Raw genomic sequence first — 27,121 nt, 5'->3', positions numbered from 1 at the left:
TAGTTTCCGGTCCAGGGAAGACATGGCTTGGCAGTTCGGGCTGGACTGTTCCCATGAGGCACAGGGTCAGACTGATTTGCATATAGCCATGTCTGAACTGGGGTGGCCGAGTGAGCTAAAGAATGGTGATGGATTAAACCCAGATCAGTTGACTGGGGGTGAGTGTTTGATTTGCTCAAACGCTCCGTCCATCATCCCCTTTTGTATCGTCTTCTTCAGGTCTAACAGAAACTGGTGAATAAACCTCACAAAAATGATCAGCGAAGCACTCGACTATCTCAACCGGGTCCGTCACACGCATTCTATCAGGCCTCTCAATCACCAGAACCACTCAACTAGCTCTCTCTTTCTTGTCCAACCAGGCAATCAATTTCCCAGCCTTGTCCCCTACATCATACAGCCGCCCCTGTCGCTCCCTACTCATGAGTTTAGCGGCATCAGTCACTAAGGCCCTATAATCAGACTGTTTGAGACCGAGGACATGAAGTTTGTCTCGGGTGACCCCCCAGCTCCAACTCTCCTTCCAGTTCAGTAATATCAGCCTCCAATCGGACCACCGCCTCGTTCCTGCTCTTTTTAGCACCAGCAATCAATGATAAGGCCTGTCCACGAAGGACAGTCTTAAACGCTTCCCATAAGGAGACAGAAGAGGACACCGATCCCTCATTTTCAAGAAAGTAGTGATCAAGGAACTTGACAAGTTCAGCACGGGTCTTAGGATTATGAAGATACCAGGGGTTAATCGGAGCCACTCGACCCCCAGTGCCCGGATTAATGTCCATATGAAGCCATACGGGAGAGTGATCTGAAATCCCCCTAGCTAAGTGCCTAATCTCTTTAATCAATGAGGCCTGTGCTGCCGGCATCAAAACATAGTCTAACCTAGACAAGCTGCCATGGGCACCCGAGTGGAAGGTAAACTGTGTCAGACCAGGGTGCATCATCCTCCAACAGTCAATCAAGCCCAGAGTTTCCAGGAATCCACTCAACCATGATTGGGACCTCACAAGATCCCGGGGGGAAGGCGGTCTTCCACACCAGAAACAACAGAATTAAAGTCTCCGCCCACGAGCAGCATACAGTCCGGGAGTCCCAGAACCACCCTCCCCAAATCAGAAAAGGTCGAGGACTACAAACCAGGGGGGACGTAAACAGAAAGCAACGTGATGGTCTTCCCCTCCCACCTATCAGTGAGGGCAGCATAACGCCCTCTATCGTCACACATTACATTGTCGACCTCCAGGGGAAGGGAGTTCCGAACAAGAAGACCCACCCCCCTGGAACCGGAGGTGAAACCAGCATGGGCAGCAAGATGGTACCCCCGCCTATTCATAGCATGACAAGTGTTCCCAATCAAATGTGTTTCCTGTAATAACACTACATCAGGGGAGAAACGTTTCAAATATTGCAATACAACACCCCGTTTTATCCTGTCCCCCAATCCATTAACATTCCAGCTTGGAAGTCTCAACCCCCTACCCCCCACACTCGAAATGACAGCAGAGCCCTCCCAACCCGCAGCGCAGCACCCAAATCAAATAATAATTCAATACGTTGCCTTGAAAAAGAACCAAAAACACACCCCAAACACTCCCGCCCCTCCCCCCACAGTCCCAAGAAACAAACGCCCCCCACCCTGCACCCCTGCGTTAGACTCAAAAGCCACCCCAACTTGCAGTGTGCCTGTCGCCCTGACATGGAACTAATCTACAAAAAGAAACCCAGAGGAGGAAAGAGTCACATCCCCCGCCACCTCGGGGTATACACAGAAGTCTTAATACGGGAGACGTCTAACCACAGTGACATATCATGAACAGTGTCAGTAACTCGGGAGCACAGCTCATTCCTGTTCAGGTTGGCCACCCTCAGCTCCGCCGGAATGTTCCGTGCGATCTCGTCGCTCAGGCAAGGAATCAAGCCAGTCACTCACTCAGGGCGATCGAAGAAAAAAGTCCGGTCCTCATATTCAATCCGTAGTCGGGTCGGGAAAAGCATCGCATATTTCAGTCCCATATCTCTCAGTCTCTGCTTCACTCCTTGGAACTCCATCCTCTGTTTCTGAACAGATTGTGTGAAGTCCGGGTAGAAGCTCACAGTGGTATTCTCAAACTTCACCGGGCCACCCGTTCGCGATGCCTGCAGGATAGCGTCTCTATTCCCTGAAATAGAAGATTCTAGCAATAATTGGGCGCGGTGGGGCACCGGTTTTAGGTTACCAACCCGGAACTCTATGCGCACGTTCAACGGCAAAGAATTTGCTGAGGCCTTTAGGAGCGAGATGCGTGAGGATGAGGTCTTCAACAAGGAGATTTGTGGAAGTGCCCGTGGAAATTTCTGGAACACCAATGATGCGCACGTTATTGCGTCGCGCCCGGCTTTCAAAATCCTCCAGTCGACGATTAAAGAGATCATTAGAGGTCCAGAGGGTACGCACCTCCGTTTGGAAGTCAGCGACATCCGTAGTGAGGCTGGAAGTTTTTAAGTCCAAAGATTTTACCTTTTCATTGGTCTTCGATAAATCCATTCTGATAATATTGACGTCGATGGCCACTGTGTCTAGCTTGAGGGCGATGGCCTCATATTGTTGGTCCATAGAAGTCTTCATACCAGTGATGGCGCTCATGACGTCTTGCAGTGTAAGATCAGCCAACATGGCGGGGTCCTCGGTCACTTCACCCCGGTTCCTATTCGCCCCTCCGGGTGACACCTTAGGTCCATGACGTTCGTTTGAACGGGACCACCTCGGAGAGGGGTCTTGGTTTTGCGTTTATCGCTGTCGGGTTTGCCCGCCATGGCGGGCGGCAAGCCCCCAGGAAGCGCCCTGGAGAAAATGATTTGTGCGTTTTCCACCAAAATCACCGATAGCAAGCCAACGGGCACACGGCGTAGATCACCGACACGCCGCCTTGGGCTCACAGTAAATCCAGGGTCTGGGCGCAACACAGGCTATTGCAGCAGGGTAGAGATGCGTGAGGGTGAAGACCCAAAATCGAAACCGAAAGTGAACTCGGGGCAGCAACCAAGACTCCGCCGCCGTTGTTGTTGAATTGGAGCCTGGGCACTCAGACCACCCGAGGCTCGGAGGTGTCCATGGGGCAGGCCTCAAAGGTTCGGAGTGTCATAAGTTCGGTTCCCGGAGTCCAAATCGATTTCTGAAAACAGCTCGTATATCAGCTGGGTTGCGTCTTCAATAGCCCGTCGATGTTGGCAGGATAATATTCAGGATAATTGCGGAAGGTGGCGAGGGTCTCGGGAGCCCTGGGCTCACGCGGCCATCTTGGATGCGCGCGTAGCCCCTCCTCCCTCCAAATATCACTCTTAGATGCGGTGGGAAAGATTTTCGCAGTCAGCATCTTGAAAAATCTTGATGAAGACTATTGTGCTTCCATGGAAGTCTATAAAACAGTGTGCACAGATATTTCACTGAGTGGCTCAGCCCTAGTTTTCTTTCAGAATCGGTCATGTTATCAAACGTTTTATTATGTGCTTCCATATAAGAAATATTCATCTAAACAGAATTTTGGCAAGGAGGAATAAGAATTCTAAAATATATTCCATTTGTTAACTCTATAAAAAAAATACAGATCAAAATACATTCTATGTTTTGCACTTATGTCCAGCAGTGAAAGAGGCCAGAAACCAACAACGACTTCTTCTAATAAAAAGCCAGATTCCGACCAGGATCTGATGGACTTGTTAAAAAAATCCGCCAAATGAATTTATGTGTTTTGAAATGTACATTTTATTAATGTTTATTGTTTTTTATAAATGAAAAGTATTACATTGATTTTGTGAGTGATGAGGCTTATTTTATGTATTCTGATTATTTATAAGGTGATGCTGCAGATTTATTTTGTTTAATATGTTGAAGGTTGTAGAATCCAGGTCAAGTAAAATAATAAAAAAGTAAAAAAATTAAACTTGTTTGGCAAGTTATGGTTGAGACAAATTCGTAAAGCCATTGGATTCAGCTAGTTTAGTTTAATTGCACCATTGAAAGATGCTAAAGTTAGAACGGAAAGAAGCGTGGATTTAGGACATATTGTTATGTTATGGTATATGGGTATTGTAAAGTGTGCGGCTACTCATGAGAGTGTCCCGGCGCTGGCCTAACCCTATTAACAGAACAGGAACTCCGCTTCTCATTGAAACAGCCAGGTTTTTAATTTTCTTCTGAAACGGAGGAGAGCTTGTTCCTGTCTTGGGAGAGGTGGCAGGTTATTCCACAACTTAGTGGCGGTCACCTGGAACGAGCGCCCGCCCAGCCGAGTGCGTGCAAATTTTGGCACGACCAACAGTTTCTGCGTTGGGGATCGCAGGGTTCTAACAGGAGCGTTTGGCTGTATTCTAGTCCTGATGTAGGGTGCTCCACCATTATGAAGTGCTTTAAAGACTAACACCAAAGTCTTAATAATCACCCTTTTTCGCACAGGAAGCCAGTGAAGAGATGTCAGGAGGAGAGTCATATGCGTACTAGGATCAACCAGCAGGACGGCTCAAGCTGCCGCATTCTGTACCACCTGCAAGCGGCCTAGTAGGTAGTCGGGGAGGCCTATATACAGAGCATTGGCGTAGTCCAGCCTAGATGTGATCAGACCTGGTCTCTTGTATTTTTTTAAAATTAATATTACATACACCTATATGTACATTTAAATACATATTCTTGAGAATTATCAATTGCACCTGGATTTAGAGGAGACCACAGGATTGAGACTGATAAAAACTACTGAAGAAATAAGAACCTCTCTGGATAATGGGGGGGGGGGGGGGGAGGGGCGGTCAGCATCCCTCAACTTGTTGGACCTATCCGCAGCGTTTGATACTGTGGACCATGGGCTTCTGGTCCTCTGTCTGAACGCCACAGGAGTTAAAGATAAGGCCCTTGCATTACTGTCATCCTTTCTTTATGGAAAAGCTCAAACTCAGAATTTGGGCTATTTTAAATCCTTACCTTTTACACTACCTTGTGGGGTCCCCCAGGGCTCTTCATTGAGCCCAACCTTATTTAATATATGTGTCTCAGAATTAGCCTCCTTGATTAAAAATGTCAACCTAAGTCCCACCTCCTATGCTGATGACACCCAGCTGGTGGTGTCAGCAGTGGATAAAGATGTCTCTGGCTCTTTAAGATTACACGACTGCATGGTGGCCATAAGCGGCTGGATGAGCAGATATTGCTTAGAACTAAATTCAAGTAAAATTGAGGTTATACTCTTTGGCAATCTCTTTCCGGCATGGTCTCCTGTTTAATGGCCCAACAGCCTGGGACCACCTCCCTCACCTGTGATGAAAGCTAAAAACCTGGGCTTCGTTATGGACGATAAGCTCAAATATGAAGCCAAAGTATCTAAGGTAGTCTCTTCTTCATTCTTCACAATTAGAACGTTGAGAAATTGTTTTCCTTTCATTCCTAAAAATACCAGGAAAACTGTGGTCTCAGCATTAGTCTTCTCAAAACTAGACTATTGCAATAGACTGTTCATGAACCTTCAGGAAAAACTGCTTAGGAAACTTCAATCTGTTCAAAATGCAGCAGCTAGATTGATTTACTACATTCCCAAATTCCAATCGATCTCGTTGGTAGTTCGAAAACGCCACTGGCTCACAATTCAAAAGCGAATCAAGGGGCGTGGCCAACCAGCATGGACGCTTGGACGTGAATCCGATCAGCTCCGTCACTGGCCCTGTGGAAGGATTGAAAGCGGCACCTAAAATTACGCTGACACTAACCGGAAAGGACTGAGGGGCGGGAACACAGGAGCGGGGTTTGGCATCCCCGTTCGATGCCAGATGACTGCCGTCAGGAGCCGGAAGCGGTGAGGCCTGCGCATCGATAGACTCTCTGAAATGGCAGACCCCGCTGGAGTACGAACACAGGCACTGTAACTGCGCTCCGATATCCGGAAAAGGAAGTAAGCGGCACATAACAAGCCCCCCGCGGGACAGAAGGCATCGCTCACCCAGGCGCTCGAAGTAGGCTGTGGTGGTTTAAGGAGGACGTCAGCGTAGGGCAAAACAGGAAAAAGAATATACCAAACAAATAGTGGATGACACTGGGGTCTCCCATCTCAGCGAGGAGGGAAGAGCAAACGCATTTCGGAAATTCTATGGCACCCTTTACACCACGATTCGCTAGAGGCCCAAACCCAAGAGAGATATCTCGGGTCCCTTAACCTACCGCATGTCTCGGCCCCTACCAATGAGGAAATTAGTCGCCCCATCTCCTGGGAGGAGGTTCCGAGGGCGATCGATGCGCTCAAATTACAGAAGGCCCCTGGCCCGGATGGGCTAAATGTGCAATTCTACCATACATTTGCACCTGAGCTGACTCCCCATCTGGTGACCCTTTTTAATGACCTAGCAACCTCCCAGACGGTAACAGCTACCACGGGGAGGCTCTGGTCACCATTAAACCAGGGAAAGACACGTAAGCATGCGCCTCATTTCAGCCTATTGCACTTTTAAACCTCAATGTGAAATTATATTCTAAAACACTGGCCAGCTGCCTTGAATATGTTTTACCATCTCTAATAGATGCCGACCAATCAGGGTTTATCAAGACAATCTGCAAAGAATGGCTCACATCATAGAGAAGGTGCAGAAGAAAGGCATATGCGGGTCAACTACCACTCTCCTAGGTCCCAGGTCCTAGTAAACGGGTGGCCTCAGACTTCTTAATCTCTTGCAGGGAACAAGGTAGGGATGCCCACTATCCCCCCTGCTCTTCGCCCTAAGCATAGAACCTTTGGCGTAACGGATCAGGGTAAACCAAGACATACGAGAGGTAACATTTGGTACAGACGAGCACAAGATCTCCCTCTCTGCGGACGACGTCCTGCTCCCCATCACTGACCGGCTGAACATCCCTGCCGGCCATACAAGCGGAGCTCAATTGCTTTGTAACAGCCTCAGGTTTGAAGGTGAACCTATACAAGTTATTTTTGCTCAACCTTACTCTGACCCAGGAGGTGATGGGGGAAGATAAAGCAGACCTCCCCTTTCTGCTGCACATGCAAAGAAATTACATATTTGGGTTCAGGCGCACCCCTAAATTAGCCAACCTTTATAAGGCCAATTACCCTCCCTTGTTACGACAGCTTAAAGCAGACTTCAGTAGGTGGAGATCGACAGGGAGCATCAATACCATCAAAATGAATGTCCTCCCCAGGCTACTATTTTTTTTTCCAAGGCTTATCGATACCGATGGACAGGGAATTATTTATAGAACTGAAAAAGAGGACTACTAAATCTATCTGGCAGGGACAAAGGCCCATTTAGCTCACCGAGTATTAATTAGGCCGCGAACAGAGAGAGGCTTGGCCCTCCCGGACTTCTTGGGGCACTATAGAGCTACCCAACTTAGAGTAATAACAGAATGGTCCCTCAGAAACTCTGAGCAACACTGGCTCCATATGGACCGACAGATAACATGCAGGACCATTTGGGATTTTCTGTGGAAAAAGAAGCAGCATAGGCCTCCAAATACTTACCTCAGCACCCTCATGGCTACCACCCTCCAGGCCTGGGATATCCTTACTAGAAGTCTGCCCCAGACAACCTTTCCATCCCCTTACACCCCCATTCACTTTAATCCGGAGGTTACCCCAGCACTTCAGGAGGGTCCATTTAAGGAGTGGTGGGTAGGGGGGATGTCATATTGTCGTGTATTTCTATAGGTTCTGATTCGATCCCCCTATTCCTGACCCTATTCTGGTTAAACTTACTAGCTAGTTAACTAACAGTCAGCCCATGAGGCAAGAAATCCCCCATGATGCAGATACCGTTATCTGACGCAGTCACACTACGGCACAGGAACGTGTTATCTGATTAGGTCATAACGCTTGAGATCTAATTAGACAAGCGATATTCCTCCAGCCCCTGATAAGGCATACGACGTTCTCATAACAAATCAAACCTATGACAACCTGGATAATCCGTGCGGCCATTGTTTTGATTTCACAGAGAACTTTAGTAAAGAATGTGCTAACGAGCAAGTCGTATGACATCTTTATTGACGTACCTATGTCCATCCTTACGTCAATCTCGGCACCTTTAAGGTATAAATATTGCCGACCTTGCCCTATGCAAACACACGCGTGGTGACAAGACGGAGCAGCCATACTTGCCGAAGCCGAGAGCAGAAGCAGACCCCGCAGGCAGCAGCCCCGCCTTCCTGACGCGCTGAGAGACGAGCTGCTATCTCAAGCCGAGAGACCCAGCACCGGCGCTTCTGGGCAGCCCTCGCAGGCAGCCTGGAATATCGAGAGCAGAGAAAGAGATACCATTCCTCATTCATCCTAAATTCCAGGTACAGAACTGAATAACCCCTCCTAGAGAATTCTTTAGTTATTCACTTGGCAAAAACAAACTTAAACTAAACTGTAACTTTCTATTCCCGCCCACGCATTAGACTTAGGTCAGGTACACGGGGTAGGCGTATTTAGAAACACCAGTTGAGTACGTTTAGTCAAATGTATATGTGTATGTAAATATATTTTAATCATTTTAAACATCATATGGCTCAGAAACCATATCAATGTTTTTACAGTATTATTTTATACTATTGCTTCTAATGTATGCACTTTACTTAACTATAAGTATTGCAATAATATCGATCTATTTCTCTTGTACGAGAAAAGAGACTGATCAATAAATAACATCTTTTATTGAACACGCCCGTCTCTTCCTTTTCTCTACATTCTGATGAGACTAAGAATGCACGTACTGACTGAGTAAAATAATTGCCTTGTGCTCACACGACTCTCGAGATTGACTCTTGATTAGGGGAGAGCAAAGTTGTCATGTTCTATGGTTGTCAGAAACTAAATCCCTTCTTGTCTAATCAGGGGAGTTCATCCTTCCTTGAACATTCGAGAAAGTTTCTAGCGAACTCTGAGCTTAGCTGGCAAACCCAAAAATTAAGTCTAGTTTCGACAGTAGTAGACCTAGTTAACGTCTGGCCTAGGCCTTTACTGCTGTAGGTACTATTCCAATGCGCAGAGCCTATTGGGAAAATAGGAGCTACACTACAATATCTGACCTATACAAAAAAGGGGAACTCTTGACTTTCGAGGAGTGTGTAAAAACATTCCAGCTGCAACCTACAGAAGGCTACCCTTACCTACAGCTCAAAAATTGGGTGCAGCAACCCCAGGTGGGGCTGGACGCGACCAGGGATCTGCTCCCAATTGAGAAATTCACACAATCAGGGGCAACCACCAAGGGGACCATTTCCTTCCTGTACTCCCTCATTCGGGCGCTGAGCCCACAGTCAACCCAGAGACACCGAAAATTCTGGGACTCTATCCTCTCCAGCCCCTGGGTAGAAACAATGGGGCTTCCTATACAAAGACATTGCCAAATACAACCACTCTATGTTCTTGAGAGAGGCCCACTATAAAATGATGTATGACTGGTACCTGCACCCCCGAAAGCTACACAAAATATTCCCTAACACTACAGACAGATGCTGGAGGGGCTGTGGGCTCTTGGGAGACTTTTGTCACATCTGGTGGGACTGCCATCTATTTAGCCATTCTGGAAGGAGATACGGTCTCAGATTAAACGGATACTAGGCTACCCCATTCCGGACACCGTAGACCATACCCTCGTGGGGATCAGTCACCCCACCGTGAAACATCAAACGTGTGGGGATCGCTCCATCATGTGGCTCTGCCTCGCTGCAGACAAGATGGCAATAGCTGCAGCTTGGAAAAAGGCAGAGGCCCCATCCCTCACGCAATAGCACGTTTGGCAGGCATAGCAGATGGGTCAAGAAAGGGGTTCGAGTATATTTGGTCCCCACTGGTGGAATACTTGTCAGAGGGCCTGTCCTTGTTTGGATGTGGCCCCAGACTGAGAGCCCTTCACCTCTTCCACATCTAACAGACTGGGGACTCCCAGCAAGCAGACATAAGGTGAGAGGGATTCAAGACCTGCCCTCCGAACCACCCCACAATTTGGTCTGAGACATAACATGACCACCATGATACACATGCTTTGTTTATGCTGTTTTTTTAAATTTCTTTATAGTTCAACGTTTGGGTAAGGTGCACTCGTGCACATCAGCAACTGTTCCACATCAGGGCAAACTTAATATATGGTGCAATGCAATGTATAGAGTGTTTAGATAGGGACACAAACGTAAGTCTTTAAATTAGGTTGAGACCTTGAAAACAAGCTGTGTGTACTTTTTGGATATCTGAAACTCTTGCCCTGTAAACGTTACATATTGCAACTACAACATTTTTCTTTTGTACTGGTTTAAAATCAATAAAAGGATTTTGAAACAAAAGCGAATCAAATTCAAAGCACTCTGTCTGGCCCATAAAGCCCTGCACAGAGGAGGGCTGGAATTTCTATGGAAGCTGTTTAACTGGTACACTCCACACAGACATCTTTGGTTGGCCGGTGCTAGAGTGGTCACCACCGCTAGATTCAGCAAAGTGAACTGGGGAGGAAGGAGCTTTGCCAGTGGCATGGCCAGGCTTTGGAATACTCTTCTTTCACATCTTAGGGGCATCTCCTCCCTGCTTGCTTTTAGAAAAAAGCTAAAGATATGGTTAACAACTAGCAGTCCCCGTCTCAGCATGTTTATGTTCAGCAAACGCCAAGACACCAACGGGTAGATGTGCGCTATAGAAGTCTGTTTAACATAACATAACATAACACATATGTGCATATATGAGAATTGATTTAACAGTGAAACCACTCTAGCTATGGCAAGTTGAATTTACATAAGAAAAGTATTTTTATTTGTCTAACAACTTTTTCCAGTTTTATTAATAATCTGCATGAAAAGTTAAAAAGTAAGCATTCACTGCAGCGGATTTTATGTGCCAATTTCTCTTGGTGACATGATCTCCTCCTTTCATTTCTCATATCACCTTCATGTAGACCACCCACACATTTTCTAATTCCACACCTTTACATCTTACGTCCAGTAACACATCTTCCTGCTTCCCAACCATACATCATTAGATAGCACTACACCCTCGGATAAACATCATACAAAATCGAAGTCTTAAACTTCCCCTCCACAACTGAACCCCACCCCTCGAGCCAACCCTGTCCTCCTTCCTTCAGACTCAATAAAGTTGAAACCTCTGTGTTCGCTTCAGGCTATCAATGAGGGCGGAAACATTCATCTTAAGTGCAGTTTCCATAGCATGCTGTCAACTGCTTAACATACACAAAACCTGCTCACTCGTACCCACTAAGACAGACAAAACACTAATTAACTCATAAGTCTTCAGTAGACTGAACTAATCAAAGAGTTTTTAGGTCGAAATCCCCAATTACTCCTACGCACCTTTTGACTAGGTTTTAAATGTTGCTTCTCAGACTCTATTTAACCCACCTAGCACACCCTATTTCAGTTTGCTGACATCGGGCTGCCCAGCTCAAAACAGGACCCTATGCAAAATACAAGTATTAGTATTCATATCAATCAATCAATCAATCATGCCATTTGTATAGCGCACTACTCACCCGGGAGGGTCTCAATAAACAACCTACTATCTAGTTACATCTCCAACAACTTATCAGATTCATCTACCAACTTTTAACCTTAGATCTACTAATCATAACCCTCTGACTACACCTAAACCATTACGGCACCTTGAAGCTCAGACTTCTACCTGGTGGGGCCCATTCATTGGATCTCCCTAAAGCCCGACAACTGTGCTACCGACTTGTTCCAAGAGTTCAAAATTGCAATTTGAAAGAGAAGAAAACCACATACTCTGTTGAAAAGATGCTAATGGCACATCTCCTACAAGCCTTTTGGGTTTCTTTATCTAGTGATAGGTTAGGTTCCTTGTTATGTGTTGGCATCACCACCCAGATTAATACACTGATGGAACTAATGATGACAAACTACTACTAGCACAGTTATGCATTGCATTTATTACCTATGTACGGTCATCGATACTAAATAAAAAAAAGATAAAATATTGTTCAACGGAAGGAAGGGAGCAGATGCGTACTAAAGAAAGATCCTGAAAGTAGCATATTCTCATTATAAGAATAATATTGGCGCAACAGCACAGCAAAACCTAATAAGAGTGCTGCTAACCATAGGTACATTATTCTATTTCGCGTCAACGTTTACTTTTTTTTGGTGCTATTTACAGATACAATATGTCTAAGACTGGGTAAAAAGGTTTACTTATAATGCTATCTGTACAAATAAGATCAAGAACTGATTCAAGTAGTATATTTTCAAACATGAATTATATCTGGACTGGCCAAGACTTTGAGATTCTCACTATGGCTTTGGAGTTGGAGAACTGCATCGCTCCTGCCTGACAAAAACACATTTTTCACTGCATGTGCATTGGTTTGTTTTTTTTGAACAGCAGTGGCAGATTCAAGAACCATTATGGTCACTAGTAACACCATAACATTTCCACGGTCAAGCTCTAATGAAGATAGGCATGGATTTGGGGGATGTTATGGAGACCGGGGGGGGGGGGGGAGGGGGATAGCGGACCTATTTTAGAGGTTTTAGTTTTCATAACGTAATTATATTGAAGCCCAGCAGTGCTGGGTAGATTTGGATGGCCTGAATATTTTATTTAAAAAAAGGGAAAGAATATGTTAACCAAGCAAAATCATGCGACCACAGCCCTTGACTTTGTACTTAAAACAAAAAAGGACAGTGTTGTATAAACCATTGAACAAGTCACAGAAAGGCATTACACACATTAATAGCCAGTGAGCAAATGTTTTAGCTCTTAATGCTATTCCCTGCCATTGTGCAGTTGCTCAAAAGAAAAAAAAAAAAAAAAAGTTATCCGATTATAGGGCACATTATTCATTAAAATCTAATGCATGTACATTTTCAAGTACTGGGCGAAAAATGCTGAACCGCATTCTGGAGTCCCCCAAGCCTGAAGTTACAGGTTAGTGCTAGAGAACATGCAGGATTTAGGTCAGAACGAAGCATACTATTTTCGCATTGTTATCTACAAATACTTATGGTTATTTGTCACAAAGGATTTTGACAGTACCTGCTTTGCATTTTCGATATATGCCGCCATGTACTCGTAGGCTGCTGCCTGAGCATTGACTCTGGTCTCTGTTCCTTCCACTGGTAAGGCAAAGCTGTCCATAATGATCATGGTTTCACCGTCCACCTTTCCAAGCATTAGCCCCATGACTTCGAGACTGCCTCCAGAACGAGCATGCATCACCATCTTCAGCAGGGCAAGCGCCGAGATTTTGCAATATTTGAAGTAATGATGGCTACAAGAGACCGGAAGCAAAGATGTAATTGTGGAAATAAAGCCACTTCTGAAAATATTAATCATATTCTGAACAAAAAAACGATACACAGTCCACATAACCTCTTCAGCCACGTAAGTATGCCGGATGTCCCGCTCTTTGCTTGTACTAAAGAACAAGCACTGGCAAAGCCAATAGGTCGTGTCTATGCGAAAGCTATTGGCTTTGGCAATGTGTTTTAGCCATGTTGTACACCAGTATGGCTACTCTTCAGCATGACTAAATGTTAATGGTGTGGTATGGAGGAGTGTAGATTGGAGTAGCGTGGAGCGAGGTAGTGGAGTAAAGTGGAGTGGGGTAGATTGGTTTAGAGTAGCATGGAGTGGAGCAGATTGGGGTAGCATGGAGTGGGGTAGATTGGGAAAGAGCGAAGTAGGGTACATTGTTGTGGTGCAGATGGGATAGATTGGGGAAGATTGGTTTGGAGTGGAGTATGGTAGATTGTAGTGGGTATATTGGAGTAGAGTGCACTGGTGTAGAGTGGGTTACAATGGAGTGGAGTGGGGTAGATTTGGGTAAGGTAGATATGGAATGCTGTGGGGTAGATTTGGGTGAATTGTGGTAGACAGAAGTAGATTTGGGTAAACTGCGGTAGATAGGAAGTCAGTAAATAGGGGTAGAGTGGAGTTAGGTATACTGGGATAGATTAAAATGGGACAGATTGGGGAAGAGTTCGGTGAATTGAGGTAGATTGTGTGGGGTGCGGTGAGGTGGAGTGGGGTAGACTGGGAGCATTAGAGTAGCGTAGATTGGAATGGAGTAGATTTGGGTGGAGTGGGGCAGACTGGGGTAGATTGGAGTGGGGTAGGTTGGAGTGCAGTATATTGAAGTGAAGTAGATTGTAGTGGAGCAGATTGGAGTGGGCTAGAGTGGTATAGATTGAAATTAAGTGGAGTGGGTAGATTGGAGCGTGGCAAATTGAGGTATAGTAGAGTAGGGTGGGGTAGACTGGGTGGATTGGAGTAGGGGAGATTTGGGTGGAATGGAGTATGGTAAAATGGAGTGGAGTAGAGTGGGGTAGATTGGAGTAGAGTAGCATGGGGGTATATAAGAGAGGAGTGGGGTGGATTAGAGAGGAGTAGGGTACATTAGACTGGAGTAGATTAGGTGGATTAGAGTATAGTAGATTGGAATGGTAGAGAGTGGAGTGGGGTAGATTGGAGGGAAATAGAGTAGGGTATATTGGATTGAGGTGGAGTGGGGTAGAATAGAGTGAGGTACAGTGGAGGGGTGTGGAGTGGCAAGCTGTGTCAGAGTGTCTTACTGTGGAGTGGGATTGCGTGGAGTGGCATTGTATAAAGTGGAGCCGTGTGTTGTAGAGCGGAGTAGTGTAAAGTGGAGTGACTAAGGGCTATATGTATCAAAATCCTCTTTTGCGCTTCTCAAATTGTGATTTCTTGCGAATCGCAAAATGCTATGTATGTAGGATTTGCAATACATTTTGCGAATCCTACATATTCCTTAATTGCGAATCGCAAATTGCGATTTGCAATTAAGGAATACCTCCCCGACATTCTCAATTTGCAATTAGAGAATCGCAAATTGAGAATGCAATTTCAAGGGTGCAAGGGTGTCAAAAGGACATCCTGTTGCACCCCTGAAGTAAGCATGGGTGCACATGTGGCGCACATACATTACATGCCCTAAGGGCATGTATGTGCTTCACATTGCACTTTGAAAAATGCAAAAAAGTTAATTTTTCAAAGAAAATCGCTAATTACCACCAACTTGAAGTCAGTGGTAATTTGCGATTCCTGAAGGCCAAATTGCACTTTTTTAGTGCTTCTTACATTGCATTTAAGGAACCGCAAAACTTGCGATTCCTTAAATGCAATAGCAAAATAAGGAATCGCAAATTTTGCGATTCTTATTTTGCACGCAGATTTGCCTTCATACATACCATTTAGCAAAATTGCGATTGCAAACTCTGAAATTCTGCGAATTTCGGCGTTTGCGATCTCAATTTTGCTTGACACATATGGCCTGTAGTGTGGAGTATGCATGGTGTGATAGGGCACGGATATTACAGACAACTCATTTCCTATTGAAAATGGCTTTAACATTTGCATAGATATACAGTTTTACTGCGCACACATTATGATGTTTGGAAATGTCATCACCTAGTGTATGGATTTGTTTTGATCACATTAAAATATCTGTTTCCACCAGAGTTCAGACTTACAAACAAAAATGTGCTTTATTTCTACTGTTCCCGTTCTGATGTATCAGCACAGGTCATTTTTGTTGTGCGCTAGAAAAGATGACATCCTACAGCCTATCCTGGGTACTCAGCATGATGGATTGTTACATAAATTCTATGTCAGGACCGTAGGCTTCGGATTATGCTATATCTTCCTTCGCTTTATTAACATAAAACTTCCACAGCAGCTTAGGAAAATACTCAAACAGTGAAAAAAAAAATGCTTCCAGTCCAAAAAAGCATTTCAAGAAACGAATTAACAGTCCGAGAAACCACAACTCCCAAGAGTCTCCTCTGTACTTCCAATCGACAGTCCTTCCACCATGTCTTCCTCTTCTTCCTCTTTCTTCGCTGCTCCCGCAGCCAGATAAGTGCTCTTTGATGTTTCCTTAAGTTGTTGTGGTATTTGCTGTTCGTAACATTGAACGGATTGTTGGGGGCTCGCCGCGTTATGTTTGTGGTTTCCTTTTCAGAGCCCTCCGTCACGGGAACGCTTTACTCGTTCCTACGCGACTTTCATTTCCCAGACTAGGTGCGGTATCATAGAGACCCACCAGAGGGCGTCCCCGCGTCTCGCCGACTCCTCAGCGCATCTCTACTCTCTCACTGGAGCCGCACTGAGGAGCCTGCCTGTGCCGGAGCCTGCCCTCGCCTACCCCTCTTACGCCCGGTTGCCGGGTCAGTATTCTTACCAGTTGACGCCCCGAAGGGGTCTGTATTGCGGCGTGGACCGCGTTAACGCCTTCGGGCGCTTTGGTGGCACCAGTAAACACGTGTGGCTTAGCGCGCTCGAGGGGTGGCTGGACTCGGTCCCGGTGTGGAGAGTCAGCGCGCTGGGGGTTGGTGCCTCCCTATCTGCCACTTCAGCTTGGCCCACAAACTTAATCGCAGTCATCCTGTCTGCCCATATTAATTCACAGTACACCCAGTTGGGTGCATAAAGTGCTAGGGTTTGCCCCTGTCTGGGGGTTTTTTCTCTCTCTTACCTGTATAGTGGTTTGGGATTAAACTCTGTTGGTATGGCCCAGGAAGGGCATTATGAGGAGGAGCCCTACTCTTACCTTCAGGATGACGAATTCTACCAAGCGGTGGATAGTTCCATATACCGCTGCGTGACTGAGGTGGTGGGTCCCATGGAGGACCGCCTCTCAGCACGCATTGTGGAAGAATGTGCTAAATTAGCGTCAGCTCATTTGGGAGCACCTACTGACCTTCCGGGGTCATCTGGCGAGAGACCGCCAGCACCCAAGAAGCCCTGCAGGGAGGGACCCCCTTCAGGGACGCAGGGGGTGGACAGGGGCGCCTTCGAACGTCTCCGCGACGCTTTTTTGGCTAAGGAGACTGCGCCCCCTGCGCCTCTGTCGGGCCCAGAGCCCACAGTAGACATGGGAACTGCCCCCTCGTCTCCGGTGTATGATTCTCCTGACACGGATGATGATGGGGAGTCGGTGCGCTCTTGGCGCCCCTCGGGCTCCGCCGTGGCACTTCCTCGGGACGAGTCAGGCATGTTGGACCCGGATGAGATTGTTCATCCGCGGCCTGGTCGCCGGGGGAGACTGTGGCGAAGTTCGTTGCAGGTCGCCTGCGCAAACCGTTAGAGAAGGAGGCCAGAGGTTGCTTGCGGGGTGAATGTCCAAGGCCCACTCTAGACGGCAAGGTGGCTATGACCCCTGACTTAGACGCTAAGATGGCCACCTTCCTGGCCAAATTCATGAAGGACCCACGCAAAGGCATTGATCGATCCTGGCGATCATGTCAGGATAAGTTGTTGGATGCAGTCGGGCCTGCCACAAAAATCCTCGATATGGCGGAGGAGGCGAATGGCACGGTCATTTCCCCGGAGGTGCTGTCAAACTGGGCACAACGCTTTATCGTGTTCCTGGGAAATGCCAACTGCGCCCTGTCGACCGAGCGTAGGCGGTCCTTACTTATTAAGTTGGACCCAAAGTTGGGAGACTTGGCCTCTTCGGAGGCGGGTGCGGTGGCCCAAGGGGGCCTCTTTGGCGAACCTTTCATCAGGGAGCTGGGCAAGTTTGTGTCCACCTTTACCTCGCTAGACAAGGCGCAATCCAGCATCAAGCTAGTTTTCCACCAACGTTTCTCTGGAGGGGCCGGTCGCGGCAGGGGCCGCGCGACCGGCCGTGGCCAAACGACCAATACTAGAGGGCAAGGCTCCGGCAGAGGGCAATACCAGACCTCTGCGAACTTCAATAATTTCTACCCCACCAGAGGACAACGTTTTGGCGGCAGAGGTTACCGAAAAAACTCCGGACCCAACAATACCAACGTTGAGTGTCCTTTGTTTGGATCAGATCCCAATAGGAGGGAGGTTGGCGTCCTTTTACGAGGAGTGGGAGTTGCTCACTGCGGACGCTTGGGTCTTGCAAACCGTCCGTGGTTTTCACATAGAGTTCTACGACCACCCCACTCAGGAGTGTTCTCCACGGCCGATGGTGTTTTCAGAGTCCAATGCGCTTTTGATAGACGGAGAGGTCGCGGAATTGCTTCGCAAAGGGGCCATCCGTCAATCAACGCGCCACCCCAATGGTTTTGTCAGCAATGTCTTCCTAGTGGACAAGACGGATGGAGGCAAGCGGCCGGTGATCAACCTCAAAGAATTCAACGGATGGTTGGTCTACAGGCACTTCAAGATGGAGGGTATCCACCTCCTTCGAGACGTGCTTCTCCCGCGGGATTGGATGGTGAGGCTCGACCTCAAGGATGCTTATTTGGTAATCTCCATCCACCCGCCGCACCGTCGTTTCCTTCAGTTCCTGTGGAAAGACGAGGTGTTCGAGCTCACGGCCCTTCGGTTCGGCATTTCTTCGGCCCCCTGGTGCTTCACGAAAGTGTTGCATCCGGTGGTGGAGTATCTGAGAGGCCAGGGAGTTCGGATGTTGGTCTACCTGGACGACATCCTTTTAATGGGTCAGTGTCCGGTGATTTTAGCCGGGCAGTTGCAACAAGCCGTGCAACTCCTTCAGCGACTGGGGTTCGTCGTCAACGGCTCCAAGTCGTTACTGGTTCCCACTCAGAAGCTTACCTTTCTAGGATTTGTTGTGGATTCGGTGGAGGCCGTTCTCAGCCTCCCGTCCAGAAAGATCACAAGAATCCGACATTTGTTGCGGCAGACGGTCGCGAAGGACAGTACATCTTTGCGACATGTCGCCAGGGTGGTAGGACTCCTGTCGTCTTCCATCCAAGCGATCTTTCCGGGGCCCCTACACTACAGGGCGCTTCAACGCCTCAAGGCCCAGCACCTCCGGAGAGGGATGAGCTACGATCAGTTGATACCACTCACGGAGGAGGTGAAAGAAGAAATGTCATGGTGGCTTTCTCACATGGAAGCATGGAATGGTCGGGCGATCTTTGGGTCGGTCCCGGACCTCATCATAGAATCCGACGCCAGCAGATCGGGTTGGGGCGCCCGGTGCGGGGACTTCTCCACCGGCGGCGCCTGGTCTTCAGACGAAAAACGGTTGCATATCAACTGTTTGGAGCTCCTGGCGGGCTCCTTCGCAGTTCGTTGTTGGACCAAGGATTCGGTGAAAGCCTGCGTTTTACTCAGGATGGACAATGTTTCAGCAGTTCGATATGTGAACCATCTAGGGGGTCCTCGCTCTCGCGCTCTGGCGAAGGACTTCTGGGACTATTGCCTGTCACGTCACATTGCGGTGACAGCGGAGTACCTGCCGGGTCAAGCCAATCAAGTAGCGGATTGGCACTCCAGGCACCTCAGGGATACCAGTCAGTGGAAACTGGATTCAGGAGTCTTCCAGTGGTTACACGACCTTTGGGGTCCGTTTTTAGTGGACCTGTTTGCCTCCCGCCTGGATCACCAACTTCCGAGGTTTTTCAGTTGGAGGCCGGATCCCCTGGCGGAGGCCACAGACGCCTTTCTACAGGATTGTAGTCGGGAGAAACCCTTTGCTTTTCCCCCGTTCGCCATGGTGGTGCGGACGGCGGCCCAGGTTCGCCGCCAAGGAGCGGAGTTGGTGTTGATTACACCGCTTTGGAGGTCTCAAGTTTGGTTTCCAGTTCTTCTGGAACTTTCTTGGGATTTTCCAATCCTACTCCCCCTGTTTCCTCTCCTCCTGAGGAATCCGGATCAGGAACCGCATCCTCTCATCCTGCGGAACTCGCTCCGCCTCATGGCGTGGAGGCTCTCAGGAGACGTTGGGCGCTCCCAGGCCTTTCGAGATCGGGTGAGGGCCTTCTCTCCAAAGCTTGGGCCGATAGTACGACGAAGCGTTACAGATCCGCTTGGCTTAAGTGGATGCGTTGGTGTCTTCCAAGGGATTTGGATCCCTTGGTCGCGGGCCTTGTTCCCATCTGAATTTTTTGGCGGAACTGGCCACCAATGGCCTTGCCTACAGGACAATTAATGCTATCCGATCTGCGATTTCTGCGGGTCACCATCCGATCGACGATTCTCCGGTCGGGGAGCATCCTTTTGTATGCCGGCTTCTGCGAGGTATTCGTCTTTCGTCGCCTCCAGAACCTCGGTATTCCGTCCTTTGGGACGTCAATGTGGTTTTGAACTTGTTCCTTTCATGGCCGGCCAACACCTACTTGTCTCTAAAGGAGCTCTCGGCTAAGTTGGCCATGCTGTTGTGCTTGGTTTCCTGTAGACGTGTGTCTGATGTGCGCGCTCTGGATATATCGGCGCGAGTTTTCTCCCCTGATGTGGTCACTTTTACTGTGGGGCGTCGCACAAAGTCGGCGTCGCGATCTATCTCCTACCCAGCTTTTCGGGACACTCCGAAGTTGTGTGTTGTGCAATGCTTGAAAGCTTATGAGGATGTAACTTTGGAACTCCGCCCTCCGGGCGAACGTCAATTGCTGATTGCCTTGCGGAAGCCACACAATGCAGTCTCCTCCCCCACTATTGCAAGGTGGGTGCGTTGGGTCATGCAGGAAGCAGGCATCGATACGAAACTTTTTGGAGCACACTCGGCCAGGGGGGCAATGGCTTCTAAGGCGTTTGCAGTGGGTGCTCGCTTGGAGGATTTACCGCGAGCTGCAGATTGGTCCTCGGGCTCCACGTTTAAAAGGTTTTATTTTAAACCGGTAGTGGATTTGGCCCAGTTGGTGGTGAGTAAGTTTTGAACTAGCATAATCCGAAGCCTCCGGTCCCGACATAGAATCGAAATGTGCCTAGCTTACGTAACGGTAAGTTTCAATTCTATTAAGGACACGGAGGCGAGGATTATCCCACCCGGAGTGCACGGTGGTTCACACCCGCCCGTATGACAGTAGGTAAAGTCTTTTTCCTATATGCGGTTAGATTATGTTGCCAGTACATGATGTTCTTCTGTCTCATGCTGTCCCACTCCTGTGACACCCCGTTTACGCTGTCGTTTTTTCTGACAGGCAACGAGGGGAATAAACAGGATCAGTGAGGCGGATGCGTGATCTGCGCGAAGAAAGAGGAAGAAGAGGAAGAGGGGACTGGCTATCTATCTGTGGTAGACATGGTGGAAGGACTGTCGATTGGAAGTACAGAGGAGACTCTTGGGAGTTGTGGTTTCTCGGACTGTTAATTCGTTTCTTGAAATGCTTTTTTGGACTGGAAGCATTTTTTTTTTCACTGTTTGAGTATTTTCCTAAGCTGCTGTGGAAGTTTTATGTTAATAAAGCGAAGGAAGATATAGCATAATCCTCGCCTCCGTGTCCTTAATAGAATTGAAACTTACCGTTACGTAAGCTAGGCAAATTTTGATTCTCTCACTTTGAATTCAGCAAAATTAAACACCAAGTTCCCTCGGAATAAAAAGCCTCACATTTGACTTCGTTTTTTGGAAACAACAGTGGTCCCATGCATAAATGATAACACACAACCAATAAATACAGACGAAATCAATTCTATATTTTTAGAAGGACATGTCCAGCCGGACAGAGGTCATTCAGGTTTACTTAATAAACAAGATTCTCAGAATAGAAATTAGGAATACCTTCCACAATGCCCCTATGTGGTACACAAGCCTGTGCCCAACACTTACGGGGTGATTACAGTTGGAGAAAACAGGAAAGGTTCAGGCAAAACAAACGTTTTTCTGTTTACATATACATTGCACAGAAAATATCAAGCTGCACCATTACAGAAAATCAATCAATCAGATTTGTATCGGGTGCATGAGCAAGTCGACGGCGTTTCGGTTCCACTAAGGAATCATAGGAACCATCATCAGGACAAATAAATAATTTTGCCTTTTCACTAAACCTCAATTTTGCCTATAAGAAGAGATAAGAAGAGATAAAATAAAGGTGTACTTTAGGAACAGAATACATATAAGGAAATACGAAAAGTGACTCTTTGTGCACCGTGCACATGCTCATTCGTCAAGAGGTGAGGTCCTACTTTTAACAAGAATGTAGAGGCAGTGACCTTAATCTTAACTATAGGCATGCGTCCAGAGTTGCTATAACGTGTCTAAGGGGCCTTAGTGGTTGCGCAGGCGATTGACCGGAGTGTCAGTGAACTAGTAATGTGGTAGAAGTGTACTTAACACTCGCCGAATAGTGGGGCTATTTTGGAGACAGTGAAGGAACCGCACTGCTTACCGAGGCAGTGCGCATTAGGGCACAGTACGGTTGAAACTCCGTGTGTCCCGGACCGACAGCCCTGTAAAAGGATACCGTATGTTAAAACAAGAGGGCTCGAATAATACCGGGTGCCGGTAAGGACAGCCATGCAAGCAATCTTACCAAGGTGGGGCGTCAGGTTGACCAAGTTACACGATCGTAACCGGACGACGCCAGGGCAAGCCTAAGTAAAACAAGGACCCGTTTAAAAAAAAAAAAAAAGGATCGATAGGCTAATATACAGAATTAATTCTTAGTCATGCTAGTACACTTACCGATTTCTTCGGTCATGGAGATATTCCCTGGCGTGCTCGTGTGCTGAGAGCAGGAAGTAAAAAGGGGGTTGGTGCGTTGTGATTGTTTCACGCGCACTGCCCAATCACAACGCACCAACCCCCTTTTTACTTCCTGCTCTCAGCACACGAGCACGCCAGGGAATATCTCCATGACCGAAGAAATCGGTAAGTGTACTAGCATGACTAAGAATTAATTCTGTATATTAGCCTATCGATCCTTTTTTTTTTTTTTAAACGGGTCCTTGTTTTACTTAGGCTTGCCCTGGCGTCGTCCGGTTACGATCGTGTAACTTGGTCAACCTGACGCCCCACCTTGGTAAGATTGCTTGCATGGCTGTCCTTACCGGCACCCGGTATTATTCGAGCCCTCTTGTTTTATCATACGGTATCCTTTTACAGGGCTGTCGGTCCGGGACACACGGAGTTTCGACTGTACTGTGCCCTAATGCGCACTGCCTCGGTAAGCAGTGCGGTTCCTTCACTGTCTCCAAAATAGCCCCACTATTCGGCGAGTGTTAAGTACACTTCTACCACATTACTAGTTCACTGACACTCCGGTCAATCGCCTGCGCAACCACTAAGGCCCCTTAGACACGTTATAGCAACTCTGGACGCATGCCTATAGTTAAGATTAAGGTCACTGCCTCTACATTCTTGTTAAAAGTAGGACCTCACCTCTTGACGAATGAGCATGTGCACGGTGCACAAAGAGTCACTTTTCGTATTTCCTTATATGTATTCTGTTCCTAAAGTACACCTTTATTTTATCTCTTCTTATCTCTTCTTATAGGCAAAATTGAGGTTTAGTGAAAAGGCAAAATTATTTATTTGTCCTGATGATGGTTCCTATGATTCCTTAGTGGAACCGAAACGCCGTCGACTTGCTCATGCACCCGATACAAATCTGATTGATTGATTTTCTGTAATGGTGCAGCTTGATATTTTCTGTGCAATGTATATGTAAACAGAAAAACGTTTGTTTTGCCTGAACCTTTCCTGTTTTCTCCAACTGTAATCACCCCGTAAGTGTTGGGCACAGGCTTGTGTACCACATAGGGGCATTGTGGAAGGTATTCCTAATTTCTATTCTGAGAATCTTGTTTATTAAGTAAACCTGAATGACCTCTGTCCGGCTGGACATGTCCTTCTAAAAATATAGAATTGATTTCGTCTGTATTTATTGGTTGTGTGTTATCATTTATGCATGGGACCACTGTTGTTTCCAAAAAATTGTTCCCCGAGGTCCCTGCCTGACTGAATTGGGGTCCCTTGTTGTTAAAAAGTGTGTCACATTTGACTTCGGTCTTGGAATGCACATCAAAAAAGACCAGATAAAAACAAGAATTAAAGCCCTGTTTACGGATAGCGAGTACTCACGGGAGAGACAAAGTCTAGCTGGACACACTAAAACAACAGGCAAACGGAAGAGCCAGCTAGGAAAGATGCACTCCTTGGAGTAACTCAACAAAAAGGTAATAAAAATAGGTCCCAAAAGTGGGAGCAGTGCAAGGATACAAGTACTTGGCTATGCTCTAGGTGAGGGTTACATGCAACAATTGGGAAGCGCTGACCGTAGAACTTTTTTTTTTAGATTTTTATTCATAAGTTTCAGTGAAGAACAACACGATTCAGAATCCATTCGGCAATATACAGTACAGAATACATAATCGCAATGCACAGCAGTGATAGTATAATCAGTTACTTCTTAATAGCATAGATTGAGATTGCAAATCATACAGCTATGGCAGGAGATCGTGTAGGCCAGTACAACATCAATCATATGGAGAATGAGCCAAGACTTAACTAGTTGGTCCCGACTATAGGCCATATCTTTCAGCCACTGCACCATCCGGGGTGCAGGTCTACCATCCAAGTGAATAGAGACCCTGCGCCGTGCCAGCAGTAGGCCCATAGCAATCAGCTTTCGAGTGGCAGATTTTAACGTCAACACATTACCCAGGAGACAGACACTCATGGTACAAGGTATTGGTTCGCCAACCATTTCCCCCAACGCTTTTGTAACCTCTACCCAGAAGGTTGACACTTTTGGACATCGCCATGCTAGATGGCAAAAGTCAGCACCCTCTACCCCGCAGCGCTTGCAGCAGGACGAGATCCGAAGCCCATACTTGTGAAGCTGTAGCGGCGTATAATACATTTGGTGCAGATACTTGTAATTAATTAACCTTAGATTACCATTAGATGCATATTGACCTGTTAATCTGCAGCATGCCTCCCATTCCTCATCAGTGAGTGGCTTTGGTAATACCTCGTTCCTCGTTCCAACATCCCAGAGGCCCCAATGCCACGGCCGCTTCACCAGCCTGCGCAGCGCTATATAGCCTGGTAATCATTTTATTTCTAAGGGGGGAGGAATACATTAGCTGTAGCGCTGTCAAAGTAGGGGGTTCAGGAAACCCAGGATACAATGCCCGTATCACCGCTCTTAAGCGGCTGTAGATAAATGTCACCATAATGGGCCTACCATCTCCACCCACAAAAGTTAGCAGATCAATAAATTTGCCAGCAATGTAGAGATTCCCCATTGTGTGTATCCCTGCCTCATGCAATATCACCAGATACCGATATCCCTTCATGGTGCAGTAGCGGCATGGACGGTGCATATAATGGCAGCCGAGGTGCACGTTTCCCCAGCTCTCTCCATGTCTGAGTCGTACAGTGTACTGTATCGATCTCACCTTTCTCATAGACAGATGTGCTATTGACAATCATCGCCTGTAAGGGAACCGGACGGACTGCCCCAGCCTCAACCGCCACGTGCGGCGTACATGGAGGTGCATTCTGCCAATAAAACGCATATTGGGCTTGCGCACACAAGTAATATAGATTGATATCAGGAACCTAAAGGCCTCCAAACTCATAGGGGCGCGTAATAACATCCCATTTTACACGTGGCGTTTTCCCTCCCCAAACCAGAGTGATCAATATGCCGCGGAGTGTGGTAAAAAAGGCGGGTTTTAACACTATAGGGATGGTAGCGAATAAGTATAAAAATGTAGGTAAAACTACCATTTTTAAAAGGGCTACACGATCCGCAAAGGTCAATGGCAGTGGTATCCAACGGGCCACCTGTTCTTCCAGCCGTGTGATCGGAGTGCCACAGTTCTTGCTGAGTACCAATTGCGGATCCCTGTGCACCCACACCCCTAAGTACTTAATAGGCTCGCCACTCCACAGTAGCGGAAACTCCAGATCAAAGCGCTGCGTGGAATCCGTCAGGGAGAATATCACTGACTTATCCCAATTTATCCCCAAACCAGAGTGCCGCTCGAAGCGGAGGTATTCCCTAATAAGCTGTTCTAAGTATATAGCAGGCTCCTGCACATACAAAACCATATCGTCAGCGTACATAGACGCTGCCAACGGCCTTTGAAGGAATCGTAGCGCCGCCTTAGCATGCCGCTGTCGCAAGATGCAGTCCAGGGGTTCCAACACTAGAGTAAAAAGTATAGGCGACAGCGGACAACCTCACTGAATTGGGAATTGGGCCGACGTTCTACCATTTATTCTTACCCTAGCTACAGGATTTTCATAGAGCAACTTAATCCAGTTAGTGTAGATATAGGGGACCCCCATACGATGTAGCATTGCAAATATGTAGCGTCAGGAGACAGAATCGAAAGCCTTCGTAGCGTCCTAAAGGACTGCCGCAGCCGGCAGAGTAGGCTCCAGAAGGTGCAGAACCGCAAACAGCGTACGCAGGTTATGCGCTGTAGAGCAGGCTGGGACAAACCCCGACTGATCTGGCAGGACCATGACCAGTAATAGCAACTGCAGCCTCGTAGCTAGCACTTTAGCCAGTATTTTAACATCTGTATTCATTAAGGATAAAGGACGGTAGGACTCACACCTGTCAGAGGACTTTCCCGGTTTTAATAGCGTCCCAATGAGTGCCTCCCGCAGTGTGCTAGGCAGCATTCGTTGTTCGTAGGATTCTTCAAACATGAGATGTAGCTGGGGCACCAACAGATCCACATCTTCTTTAAAAAACTCCGCAGGGAGCCCATCCGTGCCCGTGGCTTTACCATTAGGCAAGGCACTAATTGCATCTCGGATTTCACCAGCTGTAATCGAGTGCATTAAAAAGTCCTGTTGCCCTTTGGAGAGCCACACCAAGGCAATATCCTCTAAATATTGAGCTATCTCCTCCTCATCCGCCGTTTGTCTAGCCCCATACATATCTGTGTAGTACTGCACAAACGTTGCAAGAATACCGGCAGTGTCACAATGTCTACCATCCTGACCCTCAATAGCCTGTATTACACTCGTGTGCCCAGGACCCTTTGATTTTGTCAGCAAACGCCCTGGCGGGCCTGCCGCCCTCTCCATAATATCTAGCTGTCCATCGTTGGGATAGGTGCTTAACCTCTGAGACTGCCAGGTCATTATATTCAGTGATTTTGGACCTTATTGACGCCAGGATCTGAATATCGTATTGCCGCTCCAGATCTATCAGGTCTTGCTCTAAGCGTGTCATAGAACCCCGTATAGACTTTAACACCCCCGCTTGGAGCCCTATACATACCCCTCGGATCGTAACTTTAAATGCCTCCTATAGCGTACTAAAGGTATCCACTGAGCCAGTGTTTTCCGCAAAATACTTAGTAATGGCATCGTGCACCCCCTCCCGGAATACCTGATCCTGCAAGGCCGAGGCCTGAAGCCTCCAATGAAACTGTGGCGGTGTGTAATTGGGGATAGTGAGCTGAATTAGGGATGGGGAATGATCAAA

General features: G+C 47.3%; 1 protein-coding gene across 1 annotated transcript in view; it reads right to left on the bottom strand.

Moving 5' to 3' along the window:
• The window catches only part of LOC144828756 (COP9 signalosome complex subunit 5-like), a 185,023-nt gene that overhangs the window by 124,028 nt on the left and 33,874 nt on the right, over nucleotides 1-27,121 (bottom strand). The window contains exon 2 of the mRNA XM_078687201.1: nucleotides 13,014-13,248. Coding sequence (XP_078543327.1) covers nucleotides 13,014-13,248 — 235 coding nt within the window. The remainder of the gene's footprint in view (nucleotides 1-13,013; nucleotides 13,249-27,121) is intronic.

This window comes from Lissotriton helveticus, chromosome 4_1 (genome assembly GCF_964261635.1).
Source record: "Lissotriton helveticus chromosome 4_1, aLisHel1.1, whole genome shotgun sequence".
NCBI lineage: Eukaryota > Metazoa > Chordata > Amphibia > Caudata > Salamandridae > Lissotriton > Lissotriton helveticus.
Note: the sequence above shows the minus strand (reverse complement) of the source record. Positions and strands in the feature narration are given on the sequence as shown.